This window comes from Rattus norvegicus, chromosome 5, assembly GCF_036323735.1.
Source record: "Rattus norvegicus strain BN/NHsdMcwi chromosome 5, GRCr8, whole genome shotgun sequence".
NCBI lineage: Eukaryota > Metazoa > Chordata > Mammalia > Rodentia > Muridae > Rattus > Rattus norvegicus.
The window spans coordinates 32,942,308-32,957,686 of record NC_086023.1 but is presented as its reverse complement, the minus strand read 5'-3'; the positions used below and the strand labels follow the sequence as shown (position 1 = coordinate 32,957,686).

Here is a 15,379-nt window from a genome sequence, read left to right as displayed (position 1 = left end):
TCTCCAATAAGAAGCCAGAAACGTTTTTTTTTTCTTACCAGTATTCCCAATTTCATGTTGCTTCAATTGAAAATGCTGAGTCCCTTGTTGGAATACAATTTGGATTGACACTCAAAGCCCTTGTCGTGTAGTCTCTGATAAGCCTCACTGTAACATTATTGCCCTGTTCTACTCTATATTTCCAATGCTATACTAGAAAAACTCACCACACCCAGCGCTTTGAAAGATGGCTCAGACAGTAAAATACTCGCTGTACAACACACACAGAAAAGCTGGGCATGGTGTCACACACTTGTAATTCCAGTGCTGGGGAAATGGAGACTGGTGGAATCCTGGGGTGTGGTAGCTGGTCGGTCCAGCCCATTTGAGGAGTTCCAGTCCAGTGAGAGGCTCCCGACAAAACAATCAAAAACCTCAAGGTGGATAGTTCCCAAGGAGTAACACCTGAGGTTGGCCTCTGACCTCATTTCCCTCCCTCCCTCCCTCCCTCCCTCTCTCCCTCTCTCCCTCCCCCCTCTCTCTTTCTGTCCTCCTTTCCACCCTTCCTTTTTTCCTTTTGTTTTCTTTTTGTTGGAAATAGATTCTTTTTTTTCATATACTATATCCTGATAATGATTTCCCCTCCCCCTACTCCTCCCAGTTCCTCCCACCTTCACTTCCATCCAGATCCATTCCCTTTCTGTGACAGACTTCTAAGAGGTAATAATAAAATACAACATAATAAAATATAAAGATAAAACAAAAAACTATCAACTCTGTTACTTGCACTCCGTTTTCTGGCCCACACCTCTGCTTGCTTTCCCAGAGGCCTGCTGGCACCAGAGACAACCAGACAGGCACCTAGCATAACCATCATCAGAGAGGCTTCACCCAGCAGCTGATGGAAACTGATGCAGAGACCCACAGCCAAACATTAAACAGGTCCTGGGGAATCCTGTGGAAGATGGGGAAGAGTGTTGAAGGAGCCAGAGGGCCAAGAACACCACAAGAAAATCTACAGAACCAACGAACCTGGGCCCATAGGGGCTCTCAGAGACTGAACTCCCAACCAGAGGGCATTCCTGGGACTGGCCCTCTGGACACATGTAACAGTTGTGTACCTGGGTCTACGTGTGGGACTCCTAAAGTGGGAGCAGGGGCTGTCTTTGACTGTTTTGCCTGTCTTTGGATCCCTTTCTCCTAACTGTGCTGCCTCATCTAGCCTCAACAGAAGACCTGCCAGTCTTGCAACTGGATGTGCCTAGGCAGGTTGATATCTGTGTGAGAGGCCTTCCCTTTTCTGAGAAGGGTAGGAGGGGTGGGTGGGCGAGGGAGGAGACTGGAAGAGGATGAGGGAAGGGGAGGTTGGATCAGGATGTAAAGTAGCTTATAAGTAATTTACAGAGTAACTTATAATGTATAAAACAATGGCAACAAAAAACCCCAAACCAAAAACGCACACCAAGGGGGCTGGAGAGATGGCTCAGTGGTTAAGAGCACCGACTGCTCTTCCCGAGGTCCTGAGTTCAAATTCCAGCAACCACATGGTGGCTCACAGCCATCTGTAATGAGATCTGATGCCCTCTTCTGGTGTCTGAAGACAGCTACAGTGTACTCATATATAATAAATAAATAAAATATTAAAAAAAACCCTCAACGGTATTTAAAAACGCACACCAAAGTTAGAGAAGACAAACGAACCAACAGTAGGAACAAAGTCCAAGAGAAGGCACAGGAATCTGAGAGACACACTTGCTTTCACACTCAGGAATACCATAAAAACACTAAACTGAGTCATAACATAAGCACAGAGGACCTGTGCAGGCCTGCTGTCTCAGTCTCTGTGAGTTCATATAAGCATTGCTCATATTGATTTAGGGGCCCCTGTTTTCTTGATGCTTCTGGTTCTTACTCTTTCTGCGTCCTCTTCATGGGGTTCCCTGAACTCTGAGGAGAGGGATTTGTTGAAGATAATCCATTTAGGGCTGAGTGTTCCAAGATTGGTCTGTTTGTCTGTCTGTCTCCTCAGCACAACCCCCGCCCCCCATAATATCTGGGTCTCTGTATTTGGCAACAGGATTTGATGGGCAAAAACTTTCATGGACTGACTGTTAAAATAGTTGTCTAGACATAATTGAGTAGGATTAGAAGAGGGGTTTAAGCAGTGTAACAGCACATTTGTTATAAATTCAGCTGAGCAGTCTGAGAGGCAGGCCATAACTAAGGACTAACAGTGAGTAAGTACTGACAGGGTGACTAGAGTGGAATATGAGACTGGCAGCTACTAGGAACTTCGATGCTAGGATCTAATTACTGACAAAAATTCTAGGTGACTCTGCAGTTTGGCCCCCACAGGAATATCATAGTGTTAGGTGTATTGTCAAAAGTAGAGAAAGGAAAGCTGGCCCACTTTGTTCATGGGTAATGCCACGTTTTAGAGTTTGGTCTAAGCGTGATCCACTGGAGATATCTTAGGAGCCAAGACCAACAAGATGTAGTTTTTACAGGGATAAATGTAAATTCCTCCATTTAGGTTAAGAAAGGAACTCATTGCACAAGCTCAGGATGTGGGTTATATGCTTGACAGTTAATGTAGGTTTGTTATTGTTATTCTTGGCAGGGGGGAGGGGGAGCTGCTGGGGGGACTTATGCACAAGTAATGTGCCTCATTTAAGTTAAAAAAGAAAACAAAACAAAAACTATGTCCTAATAGTTAAGGGGGAAAATGGATCAAATTCGGGGGAGCATGATAACCATTCTTCAAACATTTTAAATATTATGAAAGCAGAGCGGGAATAGAACTGTTGTTTCTGGGTGCTGTGGGAAGAACTGGGTAAGAGGTACAGAGGGCTATAGCTTAGCCATGAAGAATAACAGATGGGGCAGTGAGAGGCTCAGGAAGTGAAGGTGCTTGCCACCAGGCCTGGCATGGGATCCATGTAGAGAAGGAGAGAAGTGACTCCAGAAAGTTGTTTGCTGACTTTCACAATGACTCTGTGACATGTGCACCCCCTCCCCCAATTAGAACAAAAGTGTGACGTATTGTATGTTGTGTTCGTCAGGAAGGAATGAAATGCTTACTTGGGTTTATGGTAGACTAGGTTTACCCAAGCTCTTTCTAATTGTTGGATGCACTAATTTCTATATGATGTGCTATGAAATATGTAAAAATAGTAGTGTTGTCACTTGGGGTTTGGCACCACATTCGATTGCAGAGAGAGTACCAGTAGAACTTCCTTTTGGAGATCATTATTGAAGTGATATAAGCCGAAGAACTTAAAATTCTCTGTTGTATGCTTAAAATGCCTTCTTTAGGAACTGTATGTAACTATGGTGTGTTATTGAAAACCCTGCTAGGATCAGCCTTGTCAAAGGAACCCCCAAATTTTCACCTCAAAGAACCCTATAACAAAGAGACCTTCCTTGATGACCCCAGTCTGACTCCCAATTTGCTGAGCATCTCATCTTCTTGGTTTCTTCATATTTAGTACTTAAAACTAATAGAAATAAAAATTTAAACCTGTGGTCTGTCTTACCTCCCAACACTCGATGATGAGAGTTCTTAAGTACCTTATTCATGCATGGTAACTCTGCTAGCATTGAAGAGAGTGAGGAGTACAAATACTGCAAATAGAATAAAGTAACCAATACAAATGAACTTTCTAGATGGGGAGGCATTTCTTAACCATAATTCAGTCCTTGCCTCAGTGTTTGGAATTTTTTATATAATTTCAGTAACTTATGCTGACCCTTCGCGTATATGCATGGTGGCAAAGGATGGCTGTTGCTGCCTGGAGTTGAGGAGATGGTTTAAAAGCAGCTAGAGACTTCCTTTTGGGCAGACAAAGTGGCTCACACTTCCACCAGCATTCCTTTTTTTTTTTTTTTTCCCGGAGCTGGGGACCGAACCCAGGGCCTTGCGCTTCCTAGGCAAGCGCTCTACCACTGAGCTAAATCCCCAACCCCACGTGGCTCACACTTCCAATCTCCTAGACTCTAGGAAGCCGAGGCAGTAAGATGACAACGAGACCAGCCTGCTCTACATGGTTATAGGCCAGCCTGGGCTACAAAAGCCCAGCAAATGCTTTTAGTCAGAGCCATCTCATTGGGCTTTGTTTCTTGCGATAACAAAAGTATCTTAAAAGTCATTGTCCTTGCTCCTTTGTTTTCTCCACAGCCCATTCCTGTAGGCTTTCTTCCCCAGTCCTCCTTGCTCCCCTCCTGGCTATCATATTCTTTAGTGACTCTTGTGTTGATAAATCCTTGACTATTTCTACTCTGTGAACCAAGTTCTCCTACCAGGTGAGCTTCAGTTCATACCTTCCTTCTTAGAAGAGCTTTCCTTTTCTTTTCCCTTGACTTCTGTGGCACTGTGTATTTTGGATAGCCTTAGACACAGACTTCTGGAATTTACTGAGGGGGTTCTCTTGGGGGACCATGCATGGGGCTGCCGAGGCAAGGAAGAGCCCAGGCAAATCTGTGTGGAGATACTGAACAACACTAGTAAGAGAAAACTAACTCAGCCGCAGACTGTTTAATCTTTCCCATCAGACTGCTAGGTGAGTATATTTTAACTCTACCTTTAGAATAGACAGTCTTAAGGTGGCACATATACTTTAAAAAGAAAAGGATAATTTAATTCTCAGGGGAAGACATATTGGGAGGCAAATCCTTTACTCTGAATAGTTAGCATATGAAATTTCACTGCAGTGTACATGGATGTACGAACAAGTGTCTAGTAAGTTAAAAATTGAGTGGTGGAGAGATGGTTCAGAAGTTAAGAGCACAGACTGCTCTTCCAGAAGACCCAGATTCAATCCCTAGCACTGACTTGTTGACCCACAACCATCTCTAACCTCAATTCTAGGAGATCCAACGCCCTTCTTAGTCCTCTGTGTGTACAAATATCTGTGTATCCGTGCAGGCAAAACAACCGTATGCATACAAATAATTAAAAAATAAAAAATTCAAATGATTTTTATTGAAAACATTTTATGTAGCATATTCTGATTACATTTCTGCCTCCCTTCACTCTTTCCCATCCCCCCTCCCCTCCTGTCCCACCCAGCTCCACCTCTGTTCTGTTTCTCATTAGGAAACAGACAGACACCTAAGGGATAATGATAGAATAGAATAGAATAAGATAAAGTCAGATGATACTTTTAAAGTTCATAGTTTTTATACAAGAAATTTTATCGTGAGGACTCTATGGGCACTTCTCTATCTTTATTCACACCATTAAAAGAAGTAAAAAAAGTAACCGTCAGAGTGGGTAGATAGATCCCTAGTAAAAAATTCTTCACTATGGCCATTCAAGAGGCCTGCAATATTAGGTGGCATATGCAAATTATAAGCTGTCTAAATTTTTCCTTTGATGAAAATCTAGAAAAAAAACTGACCAATTCTTAGACATGTAAGGCCTACCAACTTCATCCAAGGAAAATAAATGAATCCACTACAGACTGGCCTGGATCTCAATGTAGACCAGGCAGGCCTCAAACTCACAGTGATCACCTGTCTCTGCCTCTCAAGTGTTGGGGTTAATGGGAGATACAACGTCATTCTTGGCCCAGTGCTTAGAGTCTTAACAGACCACTAAAACAAGAGAAGAGAAAGAAATCAAAGAGATACAAACAGAAAAGGAAGAAGTCAAAGTGTTCTTATTTGCATGACATTATTCTATGCATAAAATATCCCTAATGACTGAGTCCACCAAAACCTCTTAGACTCTTAAATATGTACAGTGAAAGACACAATCATTGGAGTGAAGAGACAGCACATCAAACATGGGATAATATCTAAAGTGTATAAAGAACTGTAAAATCAAACACCAAACACCGAAACAAATTCAACCAATAAATGACTAATGAACTGAACAGACACTTCTCAAAGGAACAAACTCAAATGGATGATAAATATTTGGAACGTCTTCAAAAAGTATGGAAATTAAAGCTGTTTGGAAAGTTTGGTTTACCTCATTCCAAGTGGCTATCACTAAGAAAACAAATCAGACTACTTGCTGGCAAAGATGTTGTCAGGGTGGGGGTGGGGGAGATACTGATTCACTATTGGGAGTATAAAATGGTGTAGCCATTATGGAAGTGCATATGGGTTGTTAAAGGTAAAAACATAAGTAGAATATGTCTCAACTATATTACCACTTGATATATCCCCACAAGATTGTAAATGAACACAGCACAGGAACTGCACACCTATGGTGATTGATGCATTACTGACAATACTGAAAAAAAAAAGGAGCTATCCCGAGTGTCATCAACTGGTGAATGGGTAAAGCAAATGGATTACAAAGAAAACAACCCACAGATTCAACTAACCAGGGTTCATGGGGTTCATGGAGACTGAATCAGGAAAGCTGTGCAAGTCTGACTTAGGTCTCCTGCATAAATATTATATATGTATGGTGGTTGTATAGTTTTTGTAGAACACCTAAAAGTGGGAGTGGGGGCTGCTTTTGACTCCTTTTTCTCCTTTTAGAACACTTTTTCTTTTACTGTGTTGCCTCATCCAGCGTTAATATGAAGGGATGTGCCTAGTCTTATTGCAACTTGATATGCCGGTTTTGGTTGGTATTCCTGGGAGGTCTGGAGGGAAAGGAGGAGTGGTGAATTTGGGCAAGAGCGGAGGTTGGGGTGGGGGGAGAGTGGAGGAAGGTCTGGGAGGAGTGGAGGGAGGAAATAAACTGCGGTTGGGATGTAATACATGAGAGAAAAATAAATTTTAAAAAGATACATGTTGTATGCACAATGAAATTTTATTTCATATAACATTTTCAGAAACATGAGTGAAGCTAGAGATCATTAAGTGAAATGAGGCAGCCTAAGAAATGACAAATATCACCTTTTCTCTCAGAGGCAGAATCTAGGTTTCAGTGTGTGTGTGTGTGTGTGTGTGTGTGTGTGTGTGTGTGTGTGTGTGTGTGAGAGAGAGAGAGAGAGAGAGAGAGAGAGAGAGAGAGAGAGAGAGAGGAGAGCATGAGAAAAGATCAAGCTGTAAGGCGGGAACAACTGGGGTTGGGGGAGCCTGTAATAAAATACATGTGTGTGTGGGTAGGGATTCCCAGGGTTGTAGCTGGTGGGGATGGGACACAGGGGTCTGGAGAGGAGATGAGGAGTAGTCAAGGGGAGTGAGTCAGACAGGATAGTCAGGACAGTCAGGGGAATCTTACAGTTCTCTGACTGACTAGCTAGCACTTCTGTGCTTCTTTATTTATAAAAAATTGAGGGAACAAAGACGGACTAATGATTTTCCAAATGGTACAGATATGCGTTTGATTTCTTATTAAATGTCCAGGGTTACAAGCTTCATTACCATTAGAAAATACAAACAGAACACATTTTATTCTTGTCATCAGCCCTACAACTCCAATTTAAAGAATCTAAAGAATGTCTCCTCTAAAGCAAACACATTTGTCATGTGACAGCCTGCTTTTAGTCTGGCAGTGTGTGCAGTTTTAAAGCACTCCACACAGAGAATATCTGAACCAGTCTTTTAATGAATATCAAATACTAATACCTAACTTCTTTTACTATATGTTTCATCACCTATGCTATAAAATAGGATAAGTTTATTTTAGTTAATCTATCTTATTAACTGAGTTTTACTCTTCCAGGGTTGTACCCTGTATTACCCTCTGTCTTTCAACTACATTTTCAGAGAGCTCTAAGCCTATAATAAAAAGAGGCCTTGAATCTGTAACCTATTCTCCTGGCCAGTTGGAGTTTGTCCGTTGTCTCTGTTTACCCTGTACCAGCTATGCTGTTTGAGTTTGCTCAGGGGCAGCTACCCCAAGAAGATCCCTGGAGGAATGGCCTCATTGAGCTATATGCTTTTCTGAATTTACTCATTTCCAGGGCACAAGGAAGACTTCCAAACAGTGGCCCGATAAACTTAAGGATTTTTTTCCTAAAAAGAATCAAACATTTTCCTCAGCAAAAGACATAAAACAAGTCAGAATGCAGAAAGTTCCCAAGAGTGTAACACACAGAGACCAAAACCCAAAAATGAGAGACAGAAGGACAGCAGTTGTAGCATTCGGCTCAGCCTTGCTGGAATGATGTCACGCAGTCATGATGGCTTCACCACTCTAACCATTTCCAGTGGATATGGCTGTACTGTGTATGTAACGTAGAAGCAGAAGGGAAAATACATGCTGGCGCTAGAGACAGCAAAAAGGGAAAGAGAAGAAATGGGAGACTGTGTGAAGGAGGAAGAATGAGAACTAATTAATATGACATTTGCATGAAATATAATAAAAACATTATGTGCTAGCTTAAGAAAATGGATAGAGATAATATCTTTATGGTTTCTTAGGTTATATGGGCAGATAATGTACAAATACCTTATATCGCTATATGTTTACAGTTGACATTACTAAATCTGGGAAACAACCTTTTACAAGAAGTTCCTGAAGAGATAAAATACCTTACCTCCCTGAAGAATCTTCATTTATTTGGAAACAGGATTTGCAGAATTGCTGCTGGAGTCCTTGGTAAGTTAGTTATGGACTATGACATTGCGATTAACCTCTAGTATCTAGTAATATAGCACAAAATAAAAAGGATTTTATTGTGCTGAGACTAAGGGATTTCTGAAGTAATACTTAAATTTATTTAATCTATTTTATTTTACTTTGGTTTTTCAAGACATGTTTCTCTGTGTAACAGTCCTGGCACTCCTAGAATTTGCTTGGTAGACCAGGATGGCCTTGAACTCACAAACATCTGTCTTTGCCTCCTGACTGCTGTGATTAAAGGCATGCACCACCATGACCAGCAATTCTAATTAAAAAAATTACTCTTTGAGAATTTCACACATGAATATGTGCTTTGATCAAATATATCCTCCATACCCTCTTCTTCAATCTCTGTGTATTATAATCATATCCCCATTGAGCAGAGCAGATTCACCAAGGTCACAAATGGATTCCAAAGCTAAATCAACCATAAGCTTTCTTTAGAATCGTGATAGACTAAAATGGTTTAACTTTTTATCTGAAAAAAAAAATACACATGAGACAGGACAAAACAGACCCATAGGATATGTAGTTCATGAATAAACTGCTTTTGTTCTCTTGGCCTCTCTAATATTTTGATTTGGATGCCATAATTTTCAAGTTGTAGCAGCGAGGAAAAGCAGCCTTTGTTTCAAATAAAGATTAAGCCAAAGTCAAAACGAGGTGGGTCTTAAATTGCAACAGTTTCCAGGAGCTGTTTGCACGGTAGCGGGCCTGGGTGCTAAAGCTTAGGAACGTAATGACTCAGTGGGGGAATCTTGACTGAGAACTTCTCCATGTCTGAGCAGGAACTGTGAGGTGGCTTCCCATGTGTGGAAAGTAGAGCCAGAAGCTTCAAAGGAGGGAAACCAATCAAGGGAAGCAAAGGCTGTGTGGCAAGAGAGGCTCCAAGTGTAGAAACTTTGATAAGAAACTCAACTCCGTTTCTGGCTCTGCTGTGTAGTTCTTAGGTGCAGTTTGTGACCAGCAGGGGTCTCTTCTTGTCCTCAGCTTTGTAACTATGCAACGACACATTGCTTCTTTTTGCCTTAACTAGTTTACTAGAGTATCTGTCTTCAGCGACCAACAGAACCTTGGCTGAGGCAAGCATGCACAAGGAATTCAAAGGTGTATAGAAGGACTAAAACTTATTTCCTTCCAGATGGCTAAAGTGACGAATTATTTTCTAACAGATGGCCTGGGAGACTTGGTTCTACTTAATCTGAATGACAACCAACTTAGCAGTCTTCCTCCAGAAATTGGCAGGTAATTCTGATTTAGAGTGAAACTTGGCTAAATATTGCGTTCCTCTCCGAGCCCAGACTCCGTCTCATTCATTTGATGGTTTTGGCCTAGCATCCAGTAGTTAGGGTGGTTACAGATAGCAGAAGTGGGAAGCAAGCCACTGATATTTTTTTCCTCTTTTGTGTGTACCATCTATGCATGTACGGAGAAGTGTGAGGTATGTGGAGAGACCACAGAGTGACGTTGGGATGACTTCCTCAATCGCTTTCTACTTTATTTACGGAGACAGCCTCACGCTAGACCTGGAGCTCACACTTTGGGCTTGACTGGGTAGCAGCAAGTCCCCGTGATCTTTCTATCTTTGACCCCTATCTTTGGGTTTACAGACATGTGCCACCATGCCAGGCTAGAGGAGGTCACCTCCAGGTCCTCCTGCGGGCAGAACAAACATTTGACCAACAAAGCCTTCCCTCGATCACTAAGTTTAAGCAGAGGATTCCTCAACTACTTGAGAGAAACGAAGAACAGCAGGGAATGTAAGAGTAAAAGTTGGGGTTTGAAACATAAGGCCCTAAATCTCATGCTATTGATGAGCTAGCTCAGGGGTTCTTGGGGCTTGCTCAGCCAGATTGGGGACATTAAATTTTATTTCACTAGTGTCATAAACCACTTTGAGCTGTATGGGAAAAGGTCATATAAAAGCAAAGGATTTAAAATTACGATATCTTTATTAAATAAAAACCCGGCACATTTTATTATCATTAGCCACAACCAAACTATGTTGTTTTCCCTTACCCTGCACATCTGTGCAGACAGGCTATCATTAGAGTGTTTTTTCTGGAGCCAACTTACGGCCTTGTCCTTCTGAGGCAGTACACAGTCTTTGAGCTGTTTCTCTGACAGATGGAGAGAGCTCTGCTCAGGTCTCCTTTGGGGACTCTTTATTGCCTATTGAACAGAAACATATCAATTAAAAAGAGAATGGGAAACTGCGAGCCATCCTCAACACAGGGCAGTTCGGAGAGTCTCCTCTGTTCCAATCACTTGCCTATACCTCTTTCCAAATACTTTCATAGGAAATACCTTTATAATACTTTAAATGGAAGAAATAAAAACCCGAAGCAATCTAATTTCTGTGGAAGAGAAATACTAGGGGTAACTGAAACGCCAGTAGTTGCTTGCTTGCTTTTCCAGTTTTGATTTATCAGTCGTTAAGAACTGACGATCATACAATGAACAGAAAAAGATCTGTTGAAGAGATCTGGTGAATCAGGTTCTGGATACATCTTTGTGCAACCAGCCTCAGATCAGTTAGTTAGTTGTCCTAGGAGAATTTTGAATAGCCGAACTTCACACCATAGTGATGATATGGTTTTCCAGTTTGAGAAGCTGTCTTTTTTGGAGTGGGGTGTGCACTGTCTAAGGAAGCATATAAATGTAGGGATATACAAGATGAAAGGACAGCTTTCATTAGGAAAGGTAGGGTCGCAAGTAGGCCCCCATTGTTTTTATAGCTAGCTCTAGGCTGTCGGTGTTCCGGCCAGGTCATAGATACAAGCTAACTGTCCATCTCCCATCCTGGAGAAGTTTCATTTATTTTCAGGGTTTAAATTTTGTTTCTAAAGGATGTGTACACTTGTGTATGGTAGCGTGTTTAGAGATCACAGTCCACCGTTTGGGATGTATGTATGTATGCATGTATGTATGTATGTATGTATGTATGTATATATGTATGCATGCATATAAGCATCAGGTTCTTGGGGAAACCTTTAAATAAAATGGGATTCTCTGAATCTGGAGTCACAGGAAGTTGTGAGCTGCCGGATGTTGGATACTATGAACCGTATTTGGGTCATTTGCCAGAGCAGTATGTGAGTGTTAACTACTGGGTCATCTCTCTAGCTACACTAGACAAGATTTCTTTATCTTTCCTTAATGGTCAAGGGTTAAACCGTAGTGGTCTCCATGTTGGCAGTGAGGGTGAGAATAGAAGGTGGCTTTGTGGTTCAAGATTCAGCAAGTTCTTGGGGTCTGGAGGGACGGCAGAAGACCTGGGTTCCCACTTCAGCAGCTCACAAAGTACCTGTCGTTACTTCAGTTTAGGGGGTTTGCCTTCCTGCGGCCTCTGTGGGTACCTGAATGCATATAGTGCTTAGGCATGCAGCTAGGGCATGTGCGCGCGCGCGCTCACACACACACACACACACACACACACACACACACACACACACACACACACACACACACTAGAAATGAATAAGTTTTCAAAAATAGAAATGAGAGGAAAAAGCTAAGAGTTCTCAGTAGGATTTTCATGATCATTTTAGGAGTTGCTTTTTATTCTAGTGTTTTACGCTCTTCACGCACATTCCTCCCTAGAGGTGAAAGGCTGAGTATTTTGTGTGTGAATTTCGGGAAAATCGTTAGCCCATGCAGCATCCTCCTTTTGTCCTTCCAGAAATCGAGCAGCAGTGTCAGCAGGAAAGGCTATGAGTCAATACACTAATCAAGAAGGGAGGACGGACTGTGTCGACTCTGTATGGATTGTCTTCTCAGTTTGTTCGAAAGTCGGCAGGGTAGAGAAGAATTTGTTGGTTAAGATATCTTAAGCCTCACAGCTTATGATTTTGGAGTGTGCGAAACTGCTGGGAGTGGGGGTGCATAGCTGCATAGAGGGCAGTAGAAGCTTCCTGCAGACAGACTCTCTGAAACAGGGAGAAAGGAAAGCCTCAAAGACTCATCCCTTCTCATTTGCAACCTAGCGAAGCTATTTTGTGAAGTTATCTGCCAACCCTCTATGGAGGAAAGAGATCGAGGAGAAGCTGCAAGTGCGGGACTCCCCTGGCTCCTGTCTGAAAGGCGGCTGACTCTTTCTTTGTTCTTGAAGGGAGAAGGGTGGTAGATTGCCAATTCACCCCTGTTCTCCTGACTCATCCAAACACTGGACAGATACATTTGCCGTAAGCTCTGAGCTTGTTATAGAGTTTGGAGGAAGAAAAACAGAAGAGGAAAAGAAAGCCAACTCCCTATGGTAACACAGCGCGCTCAACTGAAACAAGACTTATGATTGGCTACTGAAGAAAAGCTGCATGTCTTTCGCCATTTCCGTTACTTTCCTTTTCATAATTTTTACCAATTATTTCTGAAGTTTACATCATGCACCCCAATCAGACTCACTTCCCCAGTACCCCCATGCATCCTTGTAACCTACCCGCATCCCACCCCCACCCTCAGGGAAACAAAAACAAAAACAAAATCTCATAGTGAAGTCTGCAGTGTGTCACACAGTATGCCCCTTTGTCCAAACAGCTTCTTTACTCGCAAATGTTCATTGCAAAGAGACATTGGTCTGGTTCAAGGCTTCTGGCTTCTGCTACGCTATAATTACTGGATCCTCCTCACTGGGACTCCTCTAGGATATCTTGTTGTTGCCTTGTGTTTTGGGGATCCTCTAGCTTTGGAACAGCAGGGTGGACCCTTTTGACTGCTCTAGCAGTTCAGTTCATAGGACGGATAGATGTTGGGGTGGGCCAAGTGAAAGTCCTAGATCTGGGCCTCCGTGGTAGCTGATCTGGTCAACGCACCAGCTCTTCTGGCCTGTGTCACCGTGGCCCGCTCATCAGCACTGTCCCGCGCTAGCTCACTCAAGTGCTGCAGTCGTGAAGTAATATACCTTTTCCTACCTCTGCACTTATATTTGTTTATAGCACATATAGTTATGTGTATGTATGTTTATGTCCTTCTTCGGCCTCTGGCTTCGTCTCTCATATGGCCAGTGTGTGTGGATAAGGAAAGAATATAGAATCTGGGTTTGGTGAGGGACTAAACCACCAACCAAAGAATACACACGGAGGGACCCATGGCTCTAGCTGCATATGTAGCAGATGATGGGCCTTGTGGGGCATCAATGGGAGGAAAGGTCCTTGGTCCTGTGAGGGCTTGATGCCCCAGTGTAGAGAAATGCCAGAGTGGGGAGGAGGAAGGGAGTCAGTGGTGGTGGGGAGCACCCTCATAGAAGTAGGGGGAAGGGGGATGGGATTGGGGGTTTCCGGAAGGGAAATAGGGAAAGGGGATAACATTTGAAATGTAAATAAAGAAAATATCCAATAAAAGAAAAACAAAACAAAAAGCTTGGGTTTTTTTTGTTGTTGTTTTTGTTTTGTTTTGTTTTGTTTTTTGAGACAGAGTCTTGCTATGTAGCCTTGGCCGGCCTAGAATTCAGTAAGTAGACCAGGCTGCCTTGAACTAACAGGATCCACTTGCTCCTGCCTCCGCAATATGGGGAATGTAGGAATGTACCATTATACCTGGAAGAAGTCTCTTTTGCTCAAACCTAGATATTATATAGCTTTCTAATTATAAATTATTTTTAAAAACTAAGTTTCAGTAAAGATCTTTTATGCTCAAAAGAGTCTCAGTAGTTTCAAACACTTGGCAGGATTCAGAGGGCCTCTAAGAAAATAGGCGTCCCTTTCATAGTGGACTTTCTGTGGGATGCTTTTGAGTGACTCGCTTTTCTTGTTTGTTGTCTTAGATTACAGAATCTCACCTTCCTAAGCCTCAACCATAACAAGCTCACCGTGATTCCCAAAGAGATCTGTTTCCTTGAACATCTTTCGGAACTTCATATTAACTACAATCGGATCACGCGCATCCCTGAGGAGATCAGGTTCCTACAGAACCTTCAGCAGCTTTCTCTGGTCAGGAACAACATCGAAGAGTTGCCAGAGGTAAAGAAAACAGGGCCATTGTTTTTGTTTTCACGGATGTTAGAGAAGAACTCATTCAACAATTGTTCATTTCAGCCTGCATTACAAATGACACAGCACTTCAAAGTTCATTTGTTTTGATAAACAAAAAGGTATGAATCACTTCCTAGGACATTATGAATTATGTGTATGTCTATAAACTGTCTATGAATGTATATTTTCTGTCTATATTTTGTGTCAGAATCCCAATGGGCTCCAATTTAATTTCTCTGAAGAGGTCCTGGGGATAGAAAAAGAGCCCTTTGAGTCCAAGATAGACTTGGGGCTTTTGGAGTATAGTCTTTTTTTTTTTTTTTTAAAGATTTCTTTTTTTTTTTCTGGAGCTGAGGACCAAACCCAGGGCCTTGCGTTTGCTAGGCAAGCGCTCTACCATTGAGCTAAATCCCCAACCCCAAAAGATTTCTTTATTCATTTTGTATAAGAGTACACTGTAGCTGTCTTCAGACACACCTGAAGAGGGCATCAGATCCCATTACAGATGGTTGTGAGCCACCGTGTGGTTGCTGGGATTTGAACTCAGGATCTTTGGAAAAGCAGTCAGTGCTCTTAATCACTGAGCCATTTCTCTAGCCCTGGAGTATAGTCTTAACATAAAATGTTCACTGCTTTTGTGATAGTTGAAGTCTAAGAATAACCATCTTGGTCTTGAGTATGTGAGTGGGTAAGAAGAAGGTGGAGAGAAACAGCACGAGGTTGGGGTTTGTACAGAAAGCTTCTCTCTAGTTTTAAGTGCTTGCTTTCATGAAGCAGATCCAGGAGATAGGGCGTTGATATTGGGATACTTACTACTTAGGCAATACATTGGATCTTATGCTCAAATACAGACGACTATTTCTTGCGACTGGAGAAGTAAGGCTGCTGGGTCTGTGAGCTA

The 15,379-nt window shown here is 42.2% G+C and overlaps 1 protein-coding gene across 8 annotated transcripts in view; it reads left to right on the top strand.

The window, feature by feature from the left end:
* Positions 1-15,379, top strand: part of Lrrc69 (leucine rich repeat containing 69) — a 158,337-nt gene that overhangs the window by 21,490 nt on the left and 121,468 nt on the right. For 7 of the 8 annotated variants that reach the window (NM_001134624.1, XM_039110544.2, XM_039110541.2 and 4 more), the window contains exons 2-4: positions 8,362-8,488; positions 9,685-9,757; positions 14,271-14,466. In NM_001134624.1, coding sequence (NP_001128096.1) covers positions 8,362-8,488; positions 9,685-9,757; positions 14,271-14,466 — 396 coding nt within the window. Of the gene's footprint in view, positions 1-8,361; positions 8,489-9,653; positions 9,758-14,270; positions 14,467-15,379 lie in introns of those variants that run through there. The other variant, XM_039110545.2, reaches the window with a different exon arrangement.